Source organism: Xenia sp. Carnegie-2017, unplaced genomic scaffold, assembly GCF_021976095.1.
Source record: "Xenia sp. Carnegie-2017 unplaced genomic scaffold, XeniaSp_v1 HiC_scaffold_24, whole genome shotgun sequence".
In the NCBI taxonomy this organism is placed as follows: Eukaryota; Metazoa; Cnidaria; class Anthozoa; order Malacalcyonacea; family Xeniidae; genus Xenia; species Xenia sp. Carnegie-2017.
Window position 1 is genome coordinate 4,178,964 of NW_025813487.1, and position 12,891 is coordinate 4,191,854.

A 12,891-nucleotide genomic window follows, 5' to 3' on the forward strand; every position below is an offset into this window, starting at 1 on the left:
CGAGCTAATTACTCCATAATTGGTACTAGTTGGTCGTTTGCCATGACCATGAACTTGGGCAAGTTAACTGCGCATGCCCAAGCAGACTGCGCATGCGCAGATGATTTCTCTATTAAATTGTTACTAAGTATGCTATTTACTTGTAAATCGGTGTTATTAGATGCAATTAGTCGTTGCCATGACCATGAACTTGGGCAGCTGGTCAAGTCAACTGCACATGCACTAGTAGATATCGCACGCGCAGTGGATTTTTATGAAACTTTGTGACTGAGCGAGCTAATTACTCCATAATTGGTACTAGTACATACAGCTGGTTGTTGCCATGAGCATGAACTGAGAGTGTATGTGAAGCTGACTACACATGCTCAGATTAATTCTCAATTAATTTGTGACGGAGTAAGCTCTGAAATTGGTGCTTGTATATGCGCTTAGCAAATTTTCAATCGTTATTTTTGGCATGCTCTTTGTGTGCTTGAGCTTGTTTTGACAAATAGATGTCAAGCTTATGAACACTTTGTTACGGAACTTGTAATATTAGTGACAATGTTAGAGATGTTTTTCATTTTCTTTTGTTGAGTTTCTCAGGTAAGGATTTAACGAGACAACAGAAAATTCCGACCGCAAGTACGTGTTGAACAGGCCAACGGTTGCTAGCAATGAGAGTAATGGCCAGGCCCAGCCGTTGTTTAATATGGAGATTGTTAAGAAGGAAAAAACTTTGAAAAATACAAAAGGAGATACGAATCACATATGATTACGAAAGTCACGCGGATGTACTATAATTAAACTTGGTTCACACTAGTCGTATGAATCGGCGACGTATTTACACCGATAGATATGATTTGTCAGGGATGCGATTTTTATTCATGCATTGATCTTTATGTTCTAGTCTTTGAACTGAGCACTGCTAGGTTTGTAGATACGCGGAAACTCTTTTTTGATTTCCATAAAAGAGCAATCATCGCCGTTTTGAGACTTGGTAGCAACTAGCAAGATAGAGGCATGCAATTCCACTCCTTGGTCATCCGCCATTTTGAAAATTCGCGAGTGTCGGTTTCTGGATTTCATGTTCACACATGACGTAATTTATCGTACAAATCCCTGATTGGGGCGCAGTTTAACTGGGACATCCTAATCAAATAGAAACCATTCTTATTTTTCGGATATTTATGAATCTGACGCAGATTTTGTGGGATCTCGTATTTGCCATGTTCATAAATTCATTACTAGGATGGTCGCATATGATGATACAATACGGTTTTCGCGACTCTTACGACTAGTGTGAAGCAGGCTTTACTATAAATCTACGGTAATTACTATATGTTTACGGTAATTACCATTCAGGTCATTGGTTGTAAAATATAATTAATTTGAGGAGATTTCCCCAAATTCCCATCATTTTTCCCATCCAGGTAATTTATACTGGTCAGTAGCGGAAACACCAATGTAAATAAATGGCGAGTTTTTTGAATATTAGTTCGTAGAAGAAGGCGAGGTTTAAATATTTATCGAAGTCGTTCAAGCATCAGATTGGCGATGTTAGGTGTAAGATATTTGCAGTTAACATTAGCAATTTTAAAACCAGACTTAATCTCGCATCCTGTTCATCTGAAGGTTCGTAGAAACCTCACATAATTTGCCTTGTCCCGACTTGTCCATGTGAGGACCATGTCCCTTTATGAGATTTTTGTTTTGTGTTTGTTGTGTTGTAGTTGTATGCTGTTCTTTTCAGCTTGTTATGGAAAAAATACTGAAAGAAAATTTCTTCATTGTGCATTGGAAACTAGTGCAATGGAGTAGAGAAGATGCCGAACGATTCTATCAAGAACACAGAGGTCGAATAAAGAATTTATATTTATATATAAAATATAAATAGTTCACTGTTCATTTTAAAATTTGTCACTCGTGTCAATTTTAATTCGAATAATTTGTAAAAGGCCTTTCTTTTTCTTTTTAGACAAGTTTTTCTTTCAACGTTTGACATCTTACATGAGCAGGTTAGCCCAAGGCCTAAATATGTTTATATTTGTGACAGTTAGACATTTGAGACATATAATGAGCAATTTTACGGACATGTTTGTGACATTCACAATGTAACTCTGTTGTTATTCTGGGCTCAAAGGATAGAAGACTAACTGTGTATGAAAACATATATCCTCTTGTCATGAAAGTATGGTTTTTGTACACCCGAGATCTTGTCATACTTTTCAGACTGACATATGCTGTTATAATTTTTCACCATCTTTGTCTGAAACACAAAGGCAAAGATCTATGTCATGAGGGTGATCTAAAAAAAATGGAGGTTTCTATGTAGTTTTAACTTCCACATGTATAAAACTCTGTGAACGTTGGTCATGGCAAAGTAATCAAAAACACATGAAATACAACATCCAATTATGCCATAATATGTACTAGAACAAAAAACTGCTCACTATTTTTTGATTTTGTCTGTGTGGGTGTCCCTGTAAGAAGAGCGGGGGGAGCTCCAATCAATAAGAGCAATCATCAGGGGGGGTAGCATGAAACTAGGACAAGGTTACCTATCATTTGTTCAGTTCCTTCTTTGTAGGAGATATATTTTTAAATGACGATAAATTTTCATTCTATTTTATATCCTCACAGTGATTTGATTATGCCAATGGTAATGGCTAGAGTTGATGCTATTCAACATTGGAGAAAATTGATGGGACCTACAAAAGCAACAATGTACGTATGAAACAACATTAAATTCCATTCTTCACTCTCCTTCTTTGGTACACAATAGCAGTACACTTTATTCATTTTATTAACAGCACGAAAATGTAAAATTTGATGTAGTTTTGTTAATTATTTAAGAAATAAAAGATGTTTACTGTGTTTGCACAGGCTTATGCAAACCAAGAAGACCTTTGGGAGAACTCGAGAGCTGATCTGTCAAAGACCAAAGATCGAGGGTTACACATGCTCAAGAGTTCTCACAAACGTCTCCAAAGTTTGCATAAGCCTGTGCAAACATGAAAAACATCTTTTATTTCTTTTATAAAATAACAATAATGCGAAACAGATGAATTTATAGGAAATGTTTTAATTTTTCCTTTTAAATGTATTTATGATCGATTTGCAAATTCTCTTTGACTGGTTGATTGTTTTGATTGATTTGATTTTTGATTGGTTGAGCTCAGATGTGTTTTGCACAGGCTAATGCAAACATGGCTCTAGATCAATCACTGCACATGTTTCATTGTGTTTATTTTATAAAGATACTCGAATTTTGTCTGTAGGGCAAAGTTCTCTCATCCTGACAGCATTCGTGGATTATTTGGTATCACAGATACAAGAAATGCCACTCATGGTGCAGGTAGCTACTATTTTTATATTGAATAATGCTTGTTTGTAGATGTAGATTGTCCAGCTTAGTGGAGACCTCGGAGAAAGACTGTTGGTGTTGATGTTGACTAACATTTTGACATCCTTAGCAGTAATGATCTTCAAAGTCAGTCAACTCAGGACTCCACTCAGTGGGGTGGTGAAACTTCAAAAGAACAACAAATGGACAGCATTTAAGGGGCCTGGGGTTAAAACCATAAAAAACTTGCTGTACTTAGTGTGCAACTCTTCATCAGAAATTGCTTTATTGAACTGTTGTGTATTTAATATTTTTTATAACTTTTATTCATTGTGTAAGATGCAATTGGCATGTGAAGATTGATAATTTGGAAGGGGGACTGGGGGAGATTTATATTCATACATGCATGAAATGTAGTGTCAAATTTCTTTAAAATTCATAGTTTTCAATGGGTTATAACATGCATATGTATGAATATGAACTCCCTAATTATCGATCAGCCTACTCCCTTGTTAGGGGCCCTTAATACCAAGGCCAGCACCTCCCCCCCTGACTCCACTAACCAGGATAATGTGCATCTACAGAGATGTAACAATACTCCTGAGTTCAAAAGCATTCACTTCACCAAATGGTACATTGAAAGATCTTTTTCATAGTCTTTATTTTGAAGTATATAAAATTGTTTTATCAGCTCCAAATTGTCTTGTGATGTTTAACCTAAGTCTATTCATCCCTTGTGTTTTAGATTCTGTGGAAACTGCTAAGAGGGAGATCGAGTTTTTCTTTCCGGAGTTCAAATATGATGAATGGTTGGAGAAAAATGAGGAAAAAATTCAAAATGGACAAATTATCTATAATGAAGTATCAAAAACACACAAAGTTTTCGAGTGACTTGATGTTCAATGTAAAAGATTATTTTGTGATGGTATTGATGATTTTATGGGGAAAAGTGGATATTTTAACAGCAAATGGATGACAGAAGAGCTCAAAGTAAACTCAGACTCAGGTACGTAAGCGTGTTATTAATATAAGAAGATTGTCTAATGGGGATATATTTTACTATGAGTGAGGTCATCAGTGTGCCAAAAGGCTTTCTTCAGCTGTTGCTTAAGGTTGTCTTACGAGTGGGGATTTATATTTATTCTATGGGTGAGGTCATCTGTGTGCCTGAAGGCTTTCTTTAGCTGTTGCATAAGATTGTCTTACCGGGGGGGCTATATATGTTTTTCTATGGTTGAGGTCATCAATTGCTGGAAGGCTTTCTTCAGCTGTTGTATATTTTTATCAATTATGAGTACGTTATTGTACATGTTTGTAGATCTAAGTGGATATTCAAGGATAGTGCAGTCCTCCGAAGGATTCTTGCTGTTGGTGTTGATCGACATCATTAGCAATGGTCATCTTCAGAGTCAAATAATAAGTAAATGTCAGTTACATTGTATTTGTTGTCTGGTTCATACATCACAAGTGTGAAGACGACTAATGCTATGAATGTGAGTCCATCAACGCTACGTAAAACCGCCAGTCCTTCCCAGGACTTTACTAACCTGCGCGATCTACATCTACAAACATGTAATGATACTCTGAATTCAAACCATTTACTGTAATAGCTACATTATCTTTCAAACACTTCATTTCTATTTCTCCTGAAACAATACAAGTGATTTCGACCACGCTAAAGTGGGAGACAATGGAGGACAGTGGAGGGTTGCTAATTACGTACGAAGCATGAAGACTAAGACAAAGTTTGTGTCTTTAAGTGTATACATATTCCTCCCAATAAGTTCACTGTGGGATGAAATAAGTTCAGTGTAGGATGAAATAAGTTTAGTGTAGGATGAAATAAGTTCAGTGTAGGATGAAATAAGTTCAGTGTAGGATGAAATAAATTCAGTGTAGGATGAAATACGTTCACTGTAGGATGAAATAAGTTCACTGTAAGATGAAATAAGTTCACTGTAGGATGAAAGAAGTTCAGTGTAGGATGAAATAAGTTTAGTGTAGGATGAAATAAGTTCACTGTAGGATGAAATAAGTTCACTGTAGGATGAAATAAGTTCACTGTAGGATGAAATAAGTTCACTGTAGGATGAAATAAGTTCACTGTAGGATGAACTCTTGTCGTCTTTTACGTTTCTCGCACTCATTTGCCTTTGCCTTTCCTGGCTTATGTATGCAACCTATAAACTGAATGGTTTGAATCCGGGAGTATCGTTACATGTTTGTAGATGTAGATCGTCCAGATTGGTATAATCCTGAGAAGGACTGTTTTTGTTGTTGTTGACTGACTCTGAAGATGACTACCGCTATAATCTGGATTATTTCCTGTGGCACATAACATTTGGTTTCAAATTTTTGTAAATAACTGATTCAATAACAGCCTCCTGATGAAAACAACATTTCGTTTCTAGTGTGCGCGAGTTTGCATTTTAGACGCCTCTCTCTCATAAACGCCCAGTCTCTAATAGACGCCTCCTTCACATTAATTATAATAATATCAGTAATATACTTACTACAAAGACTTCCAGTTCTCTGTTGCTCATTCATCACTACCTACACTGACTCGCGTTATCTTATTTTTTATATATTTTAGATAGTGTAAAGACTGTTCTCGTTCTGTTTTGTTCATTAATCACTACCTATACTGACACACGTTATCTTATTTTTTATATATTTTAGATAGTGTAAAGACTGTTCTCGTTCTCTGTTGTTCATTCATCACTACCTACACTGACACACGTTATCTTATTTCTTATATATTTTAGATAGTGTAAAGACTGTTCTCGTTCTCTTTTGTTCATTAATCACTACCTACACTGACACACGTTATCTTATTTTTTGTATATAATAGATAATGTAAAGACTGTTCTTGTTCTTCTGTTGTTCATTCATCACTACCTACACTGACACACGTTATCTTATTTTTTGTATATTTTAGATAATATAAAGACTGTTCTTGTTCTCTGTTGTTCATTTATCACCAATTTGTCTACGGCAGAACCTTCCAGAAAACGACAACTGTCGGCGGACGATGATGTTTTGACCACTCAAGATTGTAGTCAAGGATCAGATGCCGATCAACTGTTGAACCAGCAGACGAGTAAACAGCAAAATGTTGTAAGTAGCGACTACAAAAAGAGCGCCACAAATAACGGCAACAATGATTATGAAGGGAACGTCTTTGAACATATCGATCAACACGAAGATTTTCTGCAGGTGAAAATTAAATAGGTTATGAATGACGATGAAAAACTACTGGGGAAAATTATAAATTCTCGTTGGTTGACTAATCTGGGAGATGAAAGTCTTAACTTAATACTTAATAACACCGGTTAAGTGCGATCGATTCATCACCCCAAAAGTCAATCCATTAGCTAACGTATATGCAGAAGTCTCGACAGAGAAACACGTAACAAAGACTTATAGCTGTCTTATTTGCAGACTGACTCAACAAAGGCTGGTGTATTGTCTCTAAAACAACAGATATGTTTTTAACAACTTAGGCAGAGTACAATAATATACAAAGCCTATATCTCAAGAACATGGACGTTCTTGATATCATAGGCCATATCAGTTGTGATTTGGCTCAACGAAGACGCGATGGTATTCGCCCTACGAGTATTGTTAATGTGAACTACTTCTTTGATTTTAATTGGAATGCAGCATCTGCAGTATCGATGATTTTAAATCAAGGAGTATGCCACTGTGTGCTTCATATTTACTGATGTGCAGAGCAGCCAATAATCAGTTAACCACTTTGCTTTTCGGTGACGAATTGCAAACGAAAATGAACCAGATACGAACATAGAATAGAACTAAAAACAAGGCGAGTTGTGCTCATTTTCCATCCAGACGAAAAAACGCCTCTCATCCAGCACCAGCAAAATTGAGCCCGAAAACAGAAGTCTTTTGATGGAAACACCCGCATCAGAGCGGCAAATCGCAATGCAAGTAAATATAAAGACAGCGGTTTGACCAAAATCATTTTGTGGATCAACAGAAACATCAGAGATGAGCATTTTGACAAAATTGCAGGTGAGCACATACACATACAATAATTTCAAGGGCAGATTCAGATCTGTTAAACAGGTTAGTATAAACCTGTCAGATTTTCAATAAAAATTTTAAATGAAGCTACTATTTAGAATTTATAGTTTTTCCTTCATGACATCATTCCAGTTAATGATATTATATATCAGTCAACGTATATCCATGGCGGGAAACATATGCAAACCTACAACTTTCGACAGAAAGTAATACGTGCGTACGTTCAATATGCTGACGTGCGTGTCTGCTGCAACATGACCGTCAGGCCTATGACGTAAGACTCCTAGCGCGCAATATTGCATCGAATAAATATATGTTATTTTACCCGCTCGGACGTCCGTGCAGAAAAATTTCACGAGGTCTCAAAGTGGCCCGAAGCCGAAGGCCAAGGAACGCTTTTGAGACCTCGTGAAAATATTTTTCCCACCCGACCTCCGAGCCGGTAAAAATAACATATATTTATTGTTTTTATTTCTATTATGAAGAAATTTGCGTTGTAAAATGGCCGATGGCCCAATGCAACTTGATTTTAAGACTAAAATTGAATTGTTTTCTGCAAACTTCGCTTCGTCTGGATAATAAAATTCACTCTTGCTGTGATAACTTTCATCTGAGTACACTTTGCCTACTCGTTAAACAATTTACAACGTTTTCGAATCAATTTTGAAAACTTGCCTTTCACTTCGCAAACAAAAACATTGCGAAGAAAATATCACTTTTGGCTCCATAGGTAAATATCGTAAAAAGCCGCGCGCTCAGGCAGCCAATCAAATTGCTGGAAGTCAAAAAGCATCGCTTTGGACTGATAAATAAATAAAAAATAAACAATTATTGGATAAGGTTGAGCATGATATCAAGAATGATTCAGACCGAGGTTAATGTTAACTGCAGAAGCGAAGCTGAGGTGGAAAAAATAGACCGAGGTCTGAATAATTCTTGATATCATGCAAAAACCAATATCAATAATTATTTTATTATTCACTTCATCATCATCATCATCATCGTTCACGCCACTGCTGGCACATGGCCTCCACAACTTCTTCCACTCGATTCGGTCTTTAGCTCTCCTCATCCAGGTCTTTCCAGTTTCCTCTTCGATCTCGTCTCTCCATCTTCTCTTTGGCTTTCCTCTTCCTCTGGTGCAGTTTCTTGGGTACCATTCTGTTGTCAATTTGGCCCATCTGTTGTTTTCCATTCTTGCCACATGGCCTGCCCATCTGCCTTTCATTTCTTTTCCTGTTTGGATGACATCTTTCACCCTGGTTCTCTCTCTGATTACTTCATTCCTGATCTTGTTCACTTCAACTGACTGAATTATTATTAATACATATCAATGTAAAGCATTTTTAAAACCTTCTCAGACGTTTTATTCAAGTTCTTCTCGTTTGAATATGTTGCAAACGTGTTCAAAGCCAGCTGGTGTTTTCCGCATCCTTTTTGTTCAAAAGCTTTTGCTGCGTCGTTTTTAGAAACTGTGGCTATTATTTGATTTTTTCAAAACCGACTTTAAATGGCGTCAATAATTGTAGAAACTATTATTTGTAAATACGACGTCTTAATTACAGATATCGAAAATAAACTGCAGGTAGTTGACCAATTAAGTGCATACGGAATAATATATTATTCGGTTTCCATAATCTTGTGCAAAGACAGTAAACAAATTTTATTTCTAGAATAATAGATGTACTCGAGCCTTAAAGTATAGCATAAAACGTTTGAAACTGGGAAAATATAACAAAAGGAGAGTTGAAAATGGCTTCAAGATAGTAAGCAGTTCATTCGAGTTAACCGTGTTTCAAGATATTATTCATAGCCTAGCGTAGGCAGGCAAAGGATTGAATTTATCGTTCGTTCTCGAGGTTTGTACCGTTTTCATTGTTATACTTGTAAAACAGTATAAGTATCATCTTCAAAAAATATTATTGTAAACTTGTCAACAATAATCCCACAGATTCGTGTTCCTGCTAATTTTTGCCGTCATTATTGGCATACCTTAAAGTATTAATATACAAAAATTTTAAATTTTTCAAAATTCAAAATGGCATTTTTATATAGTTAATCAAACTATTCTTGACTTATATTTTCTGTTTGTGTGGACGAATTACACCAGAAATTTAAACTTTTCTTACGTCCCTTCGGCCATTGACAAAAATATATATCTCCAAGAAAGAGTTATACGCACAGAATTTATAAGTTATAACCACCTTCTCTGTTGACACGCTTGCCATTGATTATTTTTCAGCTGTTTCAGCCGAGACATTTTTAATTTCTAGTTCAAACTAAGAAAAAAATTGTTTTAAATATAGTGTTGTTATTTGGCATATATGCTAAGGAACAATACCGATTGGTTCAACTTTAGTTGTATGAAATATTACACGTAGCCCTTCTGGTGATTTTCCTAAAGACCTGTATTAAGCGGTCAACCTGTATTAAAAGGTCACAAGACAAATCCCCAAGGGTTACCGCTTAATACAGGTTCTACTGTCGTACACTAAAAATTCAATATGGAAGACCGTGTAGATTATAAATAATACTATACGTTGTATTGCATTGCAATAGAGTTACTTGATATAAAATTTTATATAAGTTAGCAAGTTACTTTAGCTTATGAAATAAGCATGCCATGAACTACTTCAGGATGACGTCTTCTGGATTAATGCTCCTTTTCCTTCTCTGGTGTCTGTTCTGTTTTAGTCATCACTATATTCATGCTGATCAGAAACCTCGAACTCTCTCTTGGGGAATATTTTACAAGTATGATCTATGGTTCTTTGAAATGTCCATGCTTCAAAGTCTTCTGGAAGCCTTCATCTCAGGAATCGCTTTGAAACTTAGTGGTAAATCCTTACAGATATTTTCATTTGATGGTAAAATTTTGATGATGATAACTTTGTCCCAACTAGTGGGAACAATCTGCTCAAATGCGGCCATTTTTATTCACAGTGTGAGCATTCAAAATATTTTCTCCTGCTTTGCGCCCATCATGGTGTACATCTTAGTCTTTTTTCTTGACAACCAAGTGAAGAACACTAAAGCAATCCTTTTTAGCTTAACTCTTCTCAGTCTTTCTCCTTTTTTACTTGTCATGCGCAGTGACAATCTTTCATTCACCAAACCATCCATCATTCTAGGAATTATTCCACTAATTACGCGACCTTTAAGGAATATCTACTTTAAAGCACTCAGCGATGGCGAAGAACAATTTGTACAAAAATGCTTTTTGGTTTCCTTTATATCTTTTTTAATTACCTTACCACTTGTTCTAATAAAGTTAGCTTATACTTGGATTTTTCCTTCGTTAAAACTAGATATGGTTCTCCGAGAAACATCGTTTCACCTTTTTAACAATTCAATTTCGTTTTTTTCTGGAGAAATTTTCACCTTTGTTTCAATCATTTCTTGGGTCGCTCATAAGATATTTTGTTGTAATGATAACGTTTAATCTGTCAGATTGTTGCTTTCTTTTTTCAATTATAACGATTTCGCTGTGTCTTGTTGGTGTTAGTATATTTTTCATGAAATGGAAAGGCAACTCGAAAGCGAACGATATACGAAAACATGTAGTGAAATATTCTGTTCTCCTTAATGTCGTCTTCGGTTTTTACACTGTTTGGAATGGGACATAGAAAGTGAACATTGATGCAACGAAACTATATCCTCAAAGTTACTTTAATGTATTACTGCCCGCGAACAATTCTCGACATCTTCACCAACGAAATGGAAAGCTTACCTTTCATGCAATATTCACCACTTCACCGCAAAGTTTTATTAAAGTAATGGACGAAAGTCGTTTAATCTGTCAGATCGTTGCTTTCTTTTTTCAATTATAACAATTCCGCTGTTTCTTGTTGGTGTTAGTATATTTTTCATGAAATGGAACGAAAACTCGAAAAAGAACGAGATTCAAAAATATTTAGTAAAATACTCTGTTCTCCTTAATGTCTTCTTCGGTGCTTACATCATTTTGGATGGAAAATGGAGGATTTTTACAAACAAAACAGAAAAACTATATCCTCAAACTCATTTTACTAACTTACTTCTTGGAAACAATTCTCGACATCTTCACCAACGAAATGGAAAGCTTACTTTTCATGCAATATTCACAACTTCCCCGCAAAGTTTAATTGACGTAATGGACGAAAGAGGCGGCAAGTCAAAAGTGCAAGGAGAGTTCAGTTGGCGTCATTGGCGCTGTGTGGAGTCTGTGTTTTATCATCATCCCAACGCGACCATGATCATCCATAGTAATACCCTGCATTTGTCCATGCTTGATGTCTTGAGAAAGAAAGGCTATGATGCACACGTACAACGTTACAAACTATCAGAACTGGCACAAGGTAAGATACATCAATCAATGTCCAAGGTTTATGTTTGGTATTTTGTTAAAGACTTAGGATTTTCTTTCATATTTTGTTAACATATGGAAGAAACTAGAACTGTGTTTTGAAATATCATCATAGTTCACAGTTGATCTTGTAGTTTAGTTGGTAGAACATTGAAGACAATGATTATCTTGTTAAAATACCTGAGTACATCATAACAACGTGACTCAATTTAATTAGCATATCCTATAAAACAGTATCTGTAAATTTCTGCTCACTGTCTTCCTAACTGCCACGAACATCAAACGTCGAAGCGAAACAAAGATATATTAACATAATATTTTTGAAAAGCGAGTGTGCCATTATAAATTGATCTTCGTAAAGTCTCGAATTTTTTTCATAGGAACGTCAGCCGTAGAATTCGTACGAGACGAGCTACCTTACGCCATGGAAAGACAAAATTGGTATAGCCATGAAACGGACCTAATCCGATTGCTTCTGTTATATAAATACGGCGGCATTTATATCGATACTGACGTCATAATAGTGAGAGACTGGCACGACCTACCCTCAAATGTTATTGGTTGGGAAAGCTCAGATACTCTGAATGGAGCAATTTTGAAATTCGACAAACCATGTCATCCCTTTCTACAGATGTGCATTGAGCAATTTTCGCGACACTATTCCCAGGCCTTGGCAGAAAACGGTCCTTTATTGTTGAGCCGCGTTTATCAACAATGGTCAGCAGTAAACCGTAGCAATGACGTCATATTAGTAAACAGCAACGTGTTTTATATGTTTTTTTATGGAGCGATTGCAAAAGAATGCTTTGAAGTGACTTTCGGAGCAATTTACAACGCAAAGATGAAGATATTGGAGGACGACGCTTACGCTGTGCATTTGTATTCTAAAATGACGGGTGCCTTTGGCATCAAAGGGGGGGGGGAAATAATTAAGAATGGGACAATATGTGAATATTTATTGAGTAGATTTTGTGTTTTATGCCATGAAAGTTAGAAAAGCTGTTATTACACTGAAAATACTGTATCCTGATTGGCAGAAAAGCATTGAAGGCCAAACAATAAACTTCTTTTCAATTCAAAAATAGAAATGGCGGCAGTTGAAAGTCAACAAAGATTTCGTAAAATTGCAATCGTTTGAAATTCAAGAATCACAAAGAACGCAAGGAATAAAAAC

At 36.0% G+C, this 12,891-nt stretch overlaps 2 protein-coding genes across 4 annotated transcripts; both read left to right on the plus strand.

Annotated features, from left to right (window-relative positions):
* Positions 1–1,204: 1,204 nt before the first annotated feature.
* LOC124451598 (nucleoside diphosphate kinase 6-like) lies at positions 1,205–6,579 on the plus strand. 2 transcript variants are annotated; one of them, XM_047002220.1, is made up of 7 exons: positions 1,205–1,614; positions 1,733–1,835; positions 1,958–1,997; positions 2,623–2,706; positions 3,261–3,337; positions 4,071–4,331; positions 6,264–6,579. In XM_047002220.1, exons 1-6 carry the CDS (start codon positions 1,537–1,539, stop codon positions 4,214–4,216), a joined length of 528 nt encoding a protein of 175 aa, XP_046858176.1. In that variant the 5' UTR covers positions 1,205–1,536; the 3' UTR covers positions 4,217–4,331; positions 6,264–6,579. The 2 variants fall into 2 exon arrangements, with proteins under 2 accessions (XP_046858176.1, XP_046858177.1); XM_047002221.1 differs by having other exon boundaries at positions 1,598–1,659.
* Position 6,580: 1 nt separating this feature from the next.
* On the plus strand, positions 6,581–12,799 carry LOC124451596 (lactosylceramide 4-alpha-galactosyltransferase-like). Of its 2 annotated transcripts, none has more exons than XM_047002217.1 (4): positions 6,581–7,360; positions 9,046–9,231; positions 10,010–11,709; positions 12,098–12,799. In XM_047002217.1, the coding sequence occupies exons 3-4, from the start codon at positions 11,241–11,243 to the stop codon at positions 12,709–12,711; spliced, it is 1,083 nt and encodes a 360-aa protein (XP_046858173.1). In that variant the 5' UTR covers positions 6,581–7,360; positions 9,046–9,231; positions 10,010–11,240; the 3' UTR covers positions 12,712–12,799. The 2 variants fall into 2 exon arrangements, with proteins under 2 accessions (XP_046858173.1, XP_046858172.1); XM_047002216.1 differs by having other exon boundaries at positions 10,067–11,709.
* Positions 12,800–12,891: the final 92 nt, after the last annotated feature.

Coding starts and splice junctions, on each gene's coding strand:
- LOC124451596 (XM_047002217.1), top strand. CDS start 11,241: ATGAAATGGAACGAAAACTCGAAAAAGAACGAGATTCAAAAATATTTA. Junction 11,710..12,097: donor ACTATCAGAACTGGCACAAG/GTAAGATACATC, acceptor TTTTTTTCATAG/GAACGTCAGCCGTAGAATTC.
- LOC124451598 (XM_047002220.1), top strand. CDS start 1,537: ATGTTAGGTGTAAGATATTTGCAGTTAACATTAGCAATTTTAAAACCA. Junction 1,615..1,732: donor CGCATCCTGTTCATCTGAAG/GTTCGTAGAAAC, acceptor TGTTCTTTTCAG/CTTGTTATGGAAAAAATACT. Junction 3,338..4,070: donor AAATGCCACTCATGGTGCAG/GTAGCTACTATT, acceptor CTTGTGTTTTAG/ATTCTGTGGAAACTGCTAAG.